General features: G+C 43.3%; 1 protein-coding gene across 3 annotated transcripts; it reads left to right on the forward strand.

Annotated features, from left to right (window-relative positions):
* The first annotated feature begins 1,286 nt into the window (after positions 1–1,286).
* On the forward strand, positions 1,287–11,075 carry LOC141011800 (uncharacterized). 3 transcript variants are annotated; one of them, XM_073485095.1, is made up of 4 exons: positions 1,287–1,602; positions 2,017–2,129; positions 4,655–5,326; positions 7,430–11,075. In XM_073485095.1, exons 3-4 carry the CDS (start codon positions 5,110–5,112, stop codon positions 9,802–9,804), a joined length of 2,592 nt encoding a protein of 863 aa, XP_073341196.1. In that variant the 5' UTR covers positions 1,287–1,602; positions 2,017–2,129; positions 4,655–5,109; the 3' UTR covers positions 9,805–11,075. The 3 variants fall into 3 exon arrangements, with proteins under 3 accessions (XP_073341196.1, XP_073341195.1, XP_073341194.1); XM_073485094.1 differs by having other exon boundaries at positions 1,291–1,606; XM_073485093.1 differs by having other exon boundaries at positions 1,291–1,606; positions 4,655–11,075.
* The last annotated feature ends 1,889 nt before the right edge of the window (positions 11,076–12,964 follow it).

Genomic DNA, 12,964 nt, shown 5'->3' on the forward strand with positions numbered 1-12,964 from the left:
ATATGTGTATTATTAACATAACATGATATAAATGTCTGTTTTTAATATTATGGTTATCGTCGATATCAGTACACACTACTCAGAATTAGTTAGGGATTTTGGGATATTTTAGTTTTTCACTTGATTGTTTATTCTGCGACATATCTGAATTTTTATTTTGTGTTTTGTGACTTTTATTGCATATCCATGCACATGCATATATGCACCCATATCCCAAACTAATTTTTTAGAAGTGTATATTGTGACACCCCTAATTCTGATTGTATGCAAACCAACTTGGGTTCATAACCCTGAAAACCTGTTATCTAAACCTCTAAACACACATATTAGAGATTATATCTGATGTAGAGGTTATTATAATGATGGTATATTCAAATGAGCACTCATATAATTCATAATTCAACTTAATATAGCTTTCAAAACATTTCTATGAACAGGAAATACAATTAAAGCAACGAAAAAGAGGACAGAGCTACACAGTTCCTTTATAAATAGGTAAAAACAAACTAGTAGGCCTAATGATAATAGCAAAATTGGGTACAAGTACATTAGTGATAGAAACAAATACATGATGGCATAATTCAAAGTAAGATATATTCTGTGATTAACCCTTTCTAATAAGATATTGAACAATTAGTAAGCATTTTATCTCTAAACTAAAATATAAGAGACTCAAGGTACTTAATTGTCGTTGGACAAAAACAACAACACAATGAAAATCATCTATAATGCACTTTTTCACACTTTTTTTTGCAGACTATAGTCTGAATATATAATATTCATAGGAGGATATACTCTGTTAATAACCCTTTTTAATAAGATATTGAATAATTAGTAAACATTTCCTCTCTAAACTAAAATATAAGAGACTCAAGGTACTTGATTGTCGTTGGACAAAAACAACACAGTGAAAATGCCTTAACAATACACTTTGTGATGCACTTTTTCACTTAATGTTATGTATTTTCACGAACATACCCTGAAGATATCATATTCATACGGCACAATAGGCCTGTAGGCATCAGCCATTATGTGTAGCCTGGGGAAAAGTGATCAACCTCCCGCTAAGCCTGGGTATCTTTAGATATAATCGGACAGAGGGTTGAGGAAGTGACATGGGCACTTATTGTGTGAATGTGTGACCTTTGTGGAGGAGGATTAGAGGATCCCCCCTTTAACCAAACCGAATCCGCTGTGAGCCCGACACAACCGCCCGTGAGCCCCGCTAGTGCTACCCGGAAATATTACAAGGGCCGGAAAGGACCAATGTTAAGAGAGCACACGTCACTCACTTTTACCCAAAAATATTATCACCGACCACCCAAATTTTTCTCGGCCGTCGAAAGCTTTAGCCAAAAAAGCTCTCTGTCTGCAACAAAATTGTCGCAATCAAATGGGAAGGAGGCGGCTGCGCTATCCGTCGGCGTTGGTTTCTGCGGGGAACGGTGTAAGCTTTCACCCAGCTCAGCATCAGTGAAAATGGCTCTGGCTAACGACTGGAAAACAGCACGCAGACATGGACGCGGACGATAGCTAGCTAGGCGGTTAGAAGAAGGCGTGACAGGCCTCATCCATCTGCAACTGTGCTCTGCAACTGGATGCGTAGGTAAACATTTGCCGAATATAGGTTACGCAGATGTATATGCTAACGCTAGCATCGTGATGTTAGCGGCAGTCGGCGTGCTTATGATATTGTGGTTTGGACGGATGGCTAACGTTAGCAACGGTGGTTTTTTTTCTAGATTGCGTGAGGCACCGAGTAGCTGAACACGCCGAGCCAGTGTAAAATATGATGCTAAGGAGAACCGTGAAGTTTTTCATGCAAGCGCGTCCAATGTTTTCCTTTTTTTCCCTCTTCCAAATGCTAGCCAATACTATTTCAGGATGCTACCTCAAGTGCATCCGTTATTACTTGCGCCTGTAAGGTTTCTGCTCATGTTTACATTGTGCAGCGAGTGTGATACTGGTGTTAATGTGAGCATTTTTTTTTTTACTTCCCCTTGCCTTTCTTCACAGGGTTGGTGATTTACATTAAAATGAGAGGCAGCCAAATATGCGATAGATTATCTCCCTCATCTGCCAGGGGAGCTCACTCCCCGCTACGTTCATCGCATCGATTAGAGGAAAAGGTAAGATTTGAAGAGAGGTGAGCAAAATGAGATTCACAGTGAGTGATCCTGCCCTAGTCAATCCACTTTCAGCCTTTTCACGAGAAGAATAATGGGTAATTTCAACTTTAACAATTTGCCTTTCGTCATGCAGTTACAGAATCATGCATAAGGCGAAAGTTAAAATTTCCAGTCTGCCTTTTTTTTTTTAGCTGTGAGAAGTGTATTTAACTGTATTTATGTACTTAAATTGCAGATTTAGCTTATTGTTAATGGTAGTCGGAGTAAGATTGGATATGATTCAACTTCATTGTTGCTGCACATGGTGGGTGAAAGTACAAAAACAGTTTTGTATCTGACCAGATGGTGCAAACAGTAACAAAGTGCTATACATATAAATAAACATGATTTAATGTACAGAGTGAATCACAAACAATAAGCAATATGTGCAGTATGAATGGATGTAACTTGTTATCTACAGGTCGGTCATCTGTTTAATCACAACTGATAATGTGTAATCACGCCCAGGTGATTGCCCACTACTAGCGTTCCTCTGAGAGCATTTATGAAAGAAAAGACAATCCCATAATATACTGTAATTTTACATTATGCCGACTGATTTTGGGCCAAGAATTTAACTTATAGTTGTTTAATGACTTGATTACTTCTATATCTTTGTCACTATCTGATAACAAACAACCTAAAAAAAATTAAATGAGAAAAGTCAACAGTGCAAGTATGGTGATCGTTAGGGCAGGATAATGTGCTCACCTCAGTTATAAACAAGGACGGAATGTAAGTTATTAACTTTTTTTGGCAGGACAGGTTGACCTGCGTTTCAAAACATTTAGTTATGCTCTGATTTGCAGTCCCACAGTAATGACCAATGAATAGTTTTATATTGGAAAGGAAAAAAGGTTTCCCCCAATTTAAGGTATGCAGAAATATGATTTAAAAAGATTCTTAGGGCTGAGTAATATCTTATCTGAATGGAAATTAAATTATATTTGATGAATTTTTATAATCAATCCATTTTAATGACTGCAGGTAAGTTGTGAAATGCATTGTGTAGTTTTTTTGTATGTGTTAGTGGATCTTCTGTTAACACAGAATGCAGACCAGTAAAACTCTTCAGACTCCTTGTGGTGTTAATTACTAGTTAATAATTCCTAATAGGGGTAGACCGATTATCAGCATTTTTACGATTATCAGTATCAGATTGTCAATTAAATGAACTAATTGAAAATGTGCTACTTTGGCTCTGATGCAGCATCCTCTCACACAATGTCCTGCCCACAACACTATCTGATTGGTAACACATCACAATTAATAGCTTATAAACACTGAATAATCTGAATCTGCAAAGTAACTAGTACCTAAATTTATCAAATAAATTATAGTGGAGAGGAAGTACAAAGTAGCAGAAAATGGAAATACTCAAAGTACCTGAAAATTGTACTGAAGATCAGTTCTTGAGGAAACTGTACTTAGGTTTATTCGATCACTGATTGTATGAAAGTTTCATTTTTACTGCAAATGTATATCGGTCCCATATATACACATCGGTCCACCCCTAATTCCTAACAGCACAAGTGGTGAAATGAAGCATTGATGCCACCTGTGTAAGTTTTACGGGATAGAACGCAAATAATCAGTTATATACCCACACTTGCATTTAACCAAAAGCGAGGCATCTGCTGTCTAATGTGGTTTTTCATGCAGTGCTCCCACACCCTTCCGTGTTCTGTCTTAACCTCTTCCTCAATAAACATTTGGTACTTGCAGAAATAGCCACATATACACTGTATTTATACTGTACATGTCATCTTAGAGGACAAAAATACAGTGTGAGATTGAAGAATTTCTGCAGGTTATAAGGGGTTAAAGGGTTAGGTAAGCCAGTATGTAACATTGGTGGAAATTAGGTCAATGCATCCTTTCACCACTAACTCAACTTTATGACTGAGGCCTATTATGAACAGCATTCTCACTGTGTAGACAGTAAGAATGTTGACAATTTGCCTCCTTCCAGCAGAACCACATCATGGTAAGTTATTACAAAATATAAGAGATTGCATATGTTTATTAGCCTGTTTAAGTGGCTGTAAAAGCAAAATGATCTGGCAAGAGATTTCTTCAGCTTAGATAAATGGAAAATGTTCAATCTTTTCAGTGTGACTAGTAATTGAATTGCATATTGGTCACATTTCTCACTTAAATTTAGGGGCTAATTGGCTCACAAAAAAAAGATTTGGTAGGAATATTACAGCATGAACAAGAAACAAGTGATAACTAACACTTAATATATCAAGTAGCATAAGTATTGTGACGTCATATCCCCTAATGTGGGCCATTGACAAAAATCTCTATGTTTTGTAATGTTACAACACAGACTTGGGTTTCTGTCCATATAGATTCACTTTAATGGATGGGACACTTTGTTATAAGTTAAATTATTAATGGACAGTAGGTTAAGAGTTTATTCAGAATTATGGTCCTGTTCCCCTCTATGACTATCATCCCTTTTTGAATTTTGTTTTTTCCAGCTGTAGGAACTTCTTGGCTGAACACGGATGAGGATTCTTGCTTAGATGAATGAAAATGTCAACGCAGTAACTCTCAAAGGAAACAAGAAGAAGTCATTTGAACTGCTTCTCAATTAAAACTATTCTAAGCAATTTTGAAAAAAGGTGGAACTCATCTACCTGTTAAAAAGACACTTTTACCCTTTGATCATAAACTCCTCTTCCTGGCTACCCCACTCATTTTGGAAGTAGAGTGTGGGCAGTGGATGATCAACAGGGAGTAGCAGCACCAGAAGTAAACTATCTGGAGAGACGAACCTAAGTTTTAAGACATTCAAGTAGTTTTGGAAAATATAGTATCATAACCTCACCCTTTGGGTAAAGTTTGACTGTCACCAGTCAGCGGTCGGATCATTGTTTCTGCTCCTAGCGCTGGAGGTTTGGCCCCCGCACCCCCATGTGCCAGTGAGTGGGAAATGTTCCAATTTGGAAAATACAATCTGGACATTATAGAGATGTTAAGTGGGCACCAGGCCCACCAATTCAAAGGCCTTGGTTTAGATCGACAACTACAACATCAACAGCAAGTGCAACTTCACCAGCATCAACTCCAGCAGCAGCAGCAGCAGCAGGCTGAGTCTTCTGGAGCTCTTCTGTCTGGACTTGGCTTGGGCCCCCTGCAGGGGTCTAGAGGTAACGCCTTTTCTGATTCTGCCTCCATTTTTGCCAAGATGAGTGCCCCTCCTCCCCCACCTTTACAACAACAGCCTTCCTCATCTCAGAGCTCTCGTTCAAAGTCAAGCAAGATGAGCAGCAGCAGCTCAAGCCATTCTTCAGGCTACCCACAGTTCCTGCGCTCTTTCCACCCGTCTGAGGCAGCACTAGCACAGGAGCAATTACACCCAGGTGTAGGCCGCTTTGAGCACTTTGCTGGGGGAAGTAGCAGTAGTGGGAGCGCTGGGGGATTAGGAGGATTAGTAACATCAGCACCTCCACCCCCTCCTCCTCTGCATCCCGGCCTCTCTGTCCCCCAAGCATCATCTGGTCCCTCCTCTTCCTCTCCTTCCCCTTCAACCTCTGTGGCCACCTCTAATAATCCTCCTAGCAGCAGTGCAGTCAGCTCATTGGGACACCAGTTGGTTGGGGCCCAGTCTGACGCACGGAGTCTTCACCAACAATTTAGTTGCATGTTAGCTGCAAATCAGTATTTCCTTTCTGGGGTGCCTGCTAATGCTAGTTTAGAGCAGTTTCTTGTTCAACAGGGAACACATAACCACTTAGGGATTGGTTTAAGTCAGACAGGTGGGGAGCCTAGTACTAGTCTTTCTTCACCTCCTGCTTTGCATTCTTCTCACTCACATGGCCACTCCACTCCCCAGCCACAGCAGGGCCCACAGCAGCCTCCCCAGCAGCAACAGCTTCCACCTCACGCCCTTTCTCATCCTCACACTCATTCTCACCACCACCCGCTCCATCCAGGCTCCCAGCCCTCATCACTGAGTGGTTTTGACTTCCAGGGCATCCCTGTACTCTCATCAAATCAAATAGCTTCTCTGATGCAACAGGAAGCAGGTTTGCCCCTGCCCTTGCCACTCCATTTATCTTTATCTAAGGATGATGGCAAAGGGGAAAGCAGTGGAGGTGGAAGTAGTAGTAGCGGTAGCAGTAGCAGTAGAAGGAAGAAAGCTATGGCCGGCTATTTGCCACAGAGAAAATCTGAAAGCGCTAGCAATAGTGCCAGCAACCATGGCCACAACAGCCATAGTGGTAACCCCAGCACTACTAGTAATGGTGGAGGGCTTAGTCATGGTCAGCCCCCAGCTTTAATTGGGAGTGGGGTTGGTATGTCAAATATGGGTGGTGACCCGTCATCCCTTCTTGCCTCATCATCTTCATCATCATCTGTAGTTTCTTCCTCCTCCTCCTCTGCTCCCTCTTCCACTGCTGCCTCAGTACTAGTTACTAATGATTCTCACCTTTCTAAATCTGATAACCAGAGCTCAATGCAGCCCAACCCCACAGACTCTGATTCAGAGCCCGTTTATAGCTGTGGAGATTGTGGCAAAAGCTTCCCTCACCTTTCAAGCCTTCGCAGGCATATGCGCATGCATGAGCCAACCACAGCAGGTACTAGCAATACTAGCGCTACTGGCCCAAACCCTGTTCATATTAAAACACAGCCTGACCCAAGCCTTCCCCATTCGACCCAAGAAACCCAACCCCCACCCAATTCATGTCCTAGCCCAGACAAAATATTTCATTGCCCTGATTGTGGCAAAGGCTTTAAGAAAAAAGGGCATCTCCTGCAACATGGTGTTATACACTCTTCAGCCCGCCCATATGGCTGCTCCACCTGCTCTCGGGCTTTTAATCGTAGAGAGTCACTGACACGCCATGAGAAGATACATGAGGAAAAGCCATTCCGATGTCCTGCCTGTGGTCGTGCCTTCCGTGAGAGCACCTCTCTACTCAACCATGCTGCCTCAGGCACCTGCGGCAAGCCAGGTAGGGGACCCAAACAAAGGGGCAGCAAGACAGGAACTGATGGTGAGGACAGAGTCGGGGGAGGGGGTGGAGGAGGAGGTAACGGAGGAGGGGGAACTTATCAGAGCAATAGAGGGGTTATTTATGGGAAAACTGAGGAAGAAGATGGTGTAATCATTGTGGGGGAAGGAGAACCAAAATCAGGTTTAGGATGTGATGGTCTGTTTCAGTCTGGAAGGGGAGGGAATTCAAATGACAGGGACAGAACAGATGGTAAATACCCCACTGACTACTCTCGGAATCGTTACACAGGCTACCATGATGACCACCGTTCTCAAGGTAATCCATCTCCATGCTACTCTGGTGCCTCCCCCTGTGGAAGTGGGATGGCGGGCCCAGCTCTGAGAAAGGCACCCCTGGCCCCAACACTGCATCCACACTCACAGAGCCACAGCCAGCACCACCATCCGCAGCAACAGCCACACCTGCCCCTTTCTTCTCTACTGGATGACTCAGAGGATGATGTCACTAGCTCTGTCAATAATGCAATCTCTGCTATAACAGCGGCTAGTAACAGTGGAAATAGAGGGGATGATAGGGGAGACATCATAGGAGGTCTTCTAGGTGGTCTTGGTTTAGGTCCTCTGGGCTCACCATCATCAACATCTGGTATGGATAAGAATTTCAGAGGTGTGGGGAGCCAGGAGGCTATGAGCAGCAACCCACAGAATCCTACTGCTAAACCAAAACGTCCCCGCAAACCAAGAGCTAAGAAAGATCCTGCACCTGGTGGACCCCAGGCCCCCAAACGTAGGCAATACACCCCCAGAATGGGTCCCAGTGGGCTCCCACGCACTCACCTCTGCAGTGTCTGTGGTAAGGGATTTGCACGTCGTGAGACCCTACGCAGGCACGACCGCATCCATACTGGAGAAAAGCCCCATCACTGCACTGTTTGTGGAAAGTATTTTAGAGAGGCTTTCCACCTCAGCAAGCATCAAACAGTCCACTCTGGGGCAAAGAATTACAAATGCAGCATCTGTGGGAAAGAGTTTGGTTACTCCCAGAGCCTCAGGAGGCACAGCAAACTCCACCAGAAAGGGGAGATGGAAGAGGTGCCCACAACACCAGCTGCGGAGAACCTTAACAGCTTTAACCCAAACCCTCAATGTAGCGTGGCCCAAGACAGGAGCCAAAACCAAGCACCAAGCACCTCCTCCTATTACTACTCTCAAGACGTCAAGCCTCAAGACACCAACCCCCAGCCACAGCCACCTCCACCCCCACCCCAACCACAGCCCCCAACTCCTCCTCGACTCTACACTTGTGCTATATGTTGGAAGTCGTTCCGCCATCACTTCCATCTGACTGCCCATCACCAGACGGTTCATGAAAATGGAGGTGAAAAGCTCTTCTGCTGCGAGGTGTGTGGGAAAGCATTTGCTTACTCTAATAGCCTCACTCGACATAGGCAGTCGCAGCATGGGATGACCCGCACTGAACCGTCTAACCCTCAAGAAGGCAGCAGTGGGTCTGGAGACAACAGAGGTGGGAGTGATGTTAATCAGTCAGCATCAGAGAGTGAGGCTGCCACCAATGCCCTGCTACAGATGGCTCCTTCTGCAGAAGCCCATGGAGGGCAGGGTCTTAGTGTTGTCACTCATGGCCACCAACAGCCACCCCCACAACCACCAGCTGGTTACTCTCCTCTCTTTTATGATGCAGCCCACTCTTCAGCCTCTGGTGCTCCATCTTATTCGCAGCCTCTGCCTCCAAACTCAACAATCATGGCCCCCCAGCACCCACATTCCCCAGCCGGGGTGAAAGGAGAGCACATATATCCAGCTGGATCCCGTAGCCGTACGCTTCACACCACAGCCCCGTTCCAGCCCCTCACGGAACTGCCCTCCACTGAACATCATCATCTGCATCATCATCTTCATCACTCCCACCATCATTCTCATCATCAGTCAGGTACCCAGCCCCACCAACACCTTGACTGCAGCAGCATCCAGTTATCACAGGATGACATGAGACGACACAAGAAGAAAAAAAAAAAGTCCAACAGGAAAGATTGGAGGGAAAATAAATGGCAATCCCAAGATTTAGTCAGATTCGATGGAAGCAGAAAGAAGAGAAAGATAAGTTGTACAATAAGAGGGCAGTCGAATAAAAAACAAGGCTCTCTTCGTTTGACAATTAGGCGAGGAGGAGGATCAGGTGGTGGTGGGTATAAGCTTGTCAACACTGGGGGGATGAAGGTGCAGATCCTGTCGTCTCTCAAAGTCCCTGTGAAACGCTTTGGCTGCCCTATGTGCCCCAATTCTGTGTTTTCCCGTAAAGCGGGACTGCTAGTCCACATGGCAGTAAAACACCCACAAAAAGCCTCGACCACTCAGGAGCGACTAAGGTGCAGCGTATGTGGGAAGCAGTCCCACAGGCCTTTGGCAGCCTTCATCCATCGGGCTTCCCATCGTGCCAAGGGGACTTTCTCCTGCCGACGCTGCTCCACTCGCTTCTGGAATGCAACACTTCTCCACAGGCACAAGGTATCCTGCCGCCGCAAGGCTAAAGGACTGCAGCGAGGAGATGCTAAGAGGCTGAAGCTTTCAAAGAGGCCAGGAGAGAGACAGACCCAGGAGGGTCAGGAGGAGATGCCATACCTACAGGGACCATACAGATATTGAGCATCCTGGTATCGAAAACAGAGTGGCATACAAGAGGGATATTTCATTTCTAAAATGGGAAGGTGTGAAAAAAAGGGACTTGAAAAGGCACATGCTGCCTTTAGGAGAATTTGCCTCATGTCTCTGTTGACATCTACTCTGCTGACTATTAGAATGAGTGTGTTAACAACTACTGTAGAACATCCTATAAAATATCACCAGAAATTCTTCCAGATTATATTGGAAGGTGTTTTCAAAGACGTGACTGTTTCCATAGGTTCATTAACCCCTTAAGTGCATTGACACTATGCTTGGCTGACACTGTGCAGTTAATAGACAAGTTTAGGTGAAATGACCTGCTAATGTATCTCTCTTCCCCATAACTAGAATCCCTGCTACACCTCTTGCTGTATGATAAACGTCTCTGCCGTGTACTTTGTCTTGTTGTTGTTCACTTAAAGGCTCTGAGGATTTTTTAAAAATGTAAAGTGCATTTATTAGGAGTAGGGACAGGGGGACAAAGACCTTTGTTGATAGTTTGTCAGTGCATGTTTGTTCTCTGGTCAAGTTTTTTGCTGAGGTTGTGAAATCACTCCTACAGTATGTGATGGTTTATTCAGTATATCCCCAGAAGTTTGTAGTGTTAAACTTGATTTGAAGGTTGCTCTATATTCCCTAGTGATTGAATCAAATATAGATAAAATGTCAAAGTTGCTGGTAATTAGCATTACAAGGATCCCTCTCCTGCCAAAATGAAGAAACTTACAAAAAGCCTTGCTTAGTATGTTCACTTTACTTCATTTATTTGAGATATTACTAGCTTTTATACCAAGAGATTGAAAACAGGTTAAACAAGTGGACTGTAACACATGTTTATCTCATGTTATTTGTATGCTCTTTTTAGCAGTGATTATTTCTACAGTACTTCACGGTGTGTTAAAGACAAGGACCTATCATAATAGAAACAAATGTAATATTCCATGTATTTATGTGTGTAACCCAATCAGTCTTCATGCCAATCTTATACTTAACCCCTTCTACCTTTTACTTTTTGCTGAGTTGCAATCATATTCTTACTGTCAAGCCTTGTTTTTTTTTTCTTCTAAAGAAAAATAAGTTTTAAGTACATCATGTCACTTTATTCACATCTGAAATGTTCATACCCCTGTCAAGCCTTGTTTTTTTTTTCTTCTAAAGAAAAATGATAGTTTTAGTAGATTTCTATCACTTTATTTACTGAGAAGTCAGTAGTTGATTATATTTCAGCAATGAATAAAACTTAAGTGTAATCATTTGTTTTCCTTTCATTTTTCATTCAAAGTTACTTACTGCAACGTCAAGAAGATGGTACAAAGTGCTAGTAATTGAATACGAGTAAGTTGTAACTGTAGCCAAAGTCAGTATTGAAGTTTTACAATTAGATTTAGCTTTATGTCCTGTGTGAATTACATATCACTCTGTGGATTACATGGATTTCAGGATGTAGTTGATATACCAATAAATTTCATTAAAGTTCTTAGGATTTCCAATGTTATTGGCCAGATTACTCAAAGGTTATAATTGTTTCCGATAGTTAAAAATTGCAGCATATTATCACCATGCTTGAAATAAATGGCTGGGTAGAACCTCTCACTCCTAGCTCCACAAGATGGCAGTAAGCAACTCATTTATTTATACTGTACTCTTGGCCTGGTGTGGATGAGTGTGGCAGTCACATGGATTCTGCACTGATAGGGGGTGGACTGGAGAGGCTGAGTGTTGTGTGACTGAATTATACGCCTGTCTGCTGTTTACTACAAGATTAATGCCTCAAAGTAAACAAAATGCTTGAGTACCACTCCGTAATCCCACCAAATGTTTAGAAATGTGGTTTAAGAGTGAAATTCAGTGCATATACTTTTGCATTTTTCTTACCGGGTATTCAGGACATTAGAAAACCAGATAATTTGTTAAAGACAACCCAATTCTGTGATTACAAATGAATGATATGGTGGAAAAAGTTGCTACGCTAGATAATTTGATATTTATGTGACTGTCACCTACCACAATATCCTGTGAGGGATGGTGTTGGTATCACATGTTAAAGTAATTTTAAAGTCACAAGGTTGCGCATTAGCATTCAGACTGGTGATAAAAACCATCTGTTATGCCTGATTATTCACACTGACTGCTGTTTGAGGTGGGGAGACAGGTGGACTTCCACATGGGTAGGTTGATTTGAAAGAAAAACAAGGGTTCTCAGGACAGTTAACTGAATTTGACAGCACTGTTACATTATTTGTGTCATTTCTCTCCATTATTCACTGGAGCTTTGAGTTGCAGTCTGTCAACTACTCAAACATCAACTTTGCAAAGTCCTTCTCTGAAAAAAACAGCGGGGTGGATTCCTGCGCTATGTTTTTCATGTGTACAGTAGACGAGACAGCCCTCGCGCTCTTTGTGTTTCGAACTGGTCTCACGCGGCAGTGGCATGCACGGGGGGGGGGATCCGAGCGGGCGGGGGTTTTTTCGACCTATTTCTATCCAATAGGCGCTCGTCGTGGGCGGAGCGACGAGCTCCCAGAGCCAATCGGAGGCGGCGCCGCGAGCGGACAGGCCTGGTCTCCGCGTGCTGGATACACGTGAGCTGGAACAGCTATTGTACGCCGGGAGGCAACGTGCTGAAGCGTTCCTCTCGCCTGAAAAAACGGCACACTCACGTTTTCTGTGGATTACAAGGAAACTGGAAAAGCCATGCTGCACTACCTGATTATTACAGAGAGCCAAAACTCTGCCCTAATGGAGATGGACAAAGTTTTGAACCAGTAATATTGAGCAGAATCACAAGAGTTATTATTAAGAGTTGTTATTACTGAGCAGAATCACAAGAGTTATTATTAAGAGTTGTTATTACCGAGCAGAAACACACGAGTTATTTATAATGGCCTGCTGGTGTAAAGATCGTCTCTGATCACATCAGGGCTGACATGTGTTTTTGTCTTTATCACTGCAGCATACACAAACTATGATCAGTCACAGTGTTGGTACCTGTCAGACAAAACAAACACGCTGTTCTCCTCGAAGTGTGGCACGAGGGTAGGTGTGTCTCATAAATAATAAGCGGGGTCTGTTAAAGCCCGGCCCCGCCCCCTTCGCGCCTCGCTCGTTTGTTCCGCGAGGTGTGACGTCACGTGAACTGCCC

This window comes from Pagrus major, chromosome 17 (assembly GCF_040436345.1).
Source record: "Pagrus major chromosome 17, Pma_NU_1.0".
Taxonomy (NCBI): Eukaryota; Metazoa; Chordata; class Actinopteri; order Spariformes; family Sparidae; genus Pagrus; species Pagrus major.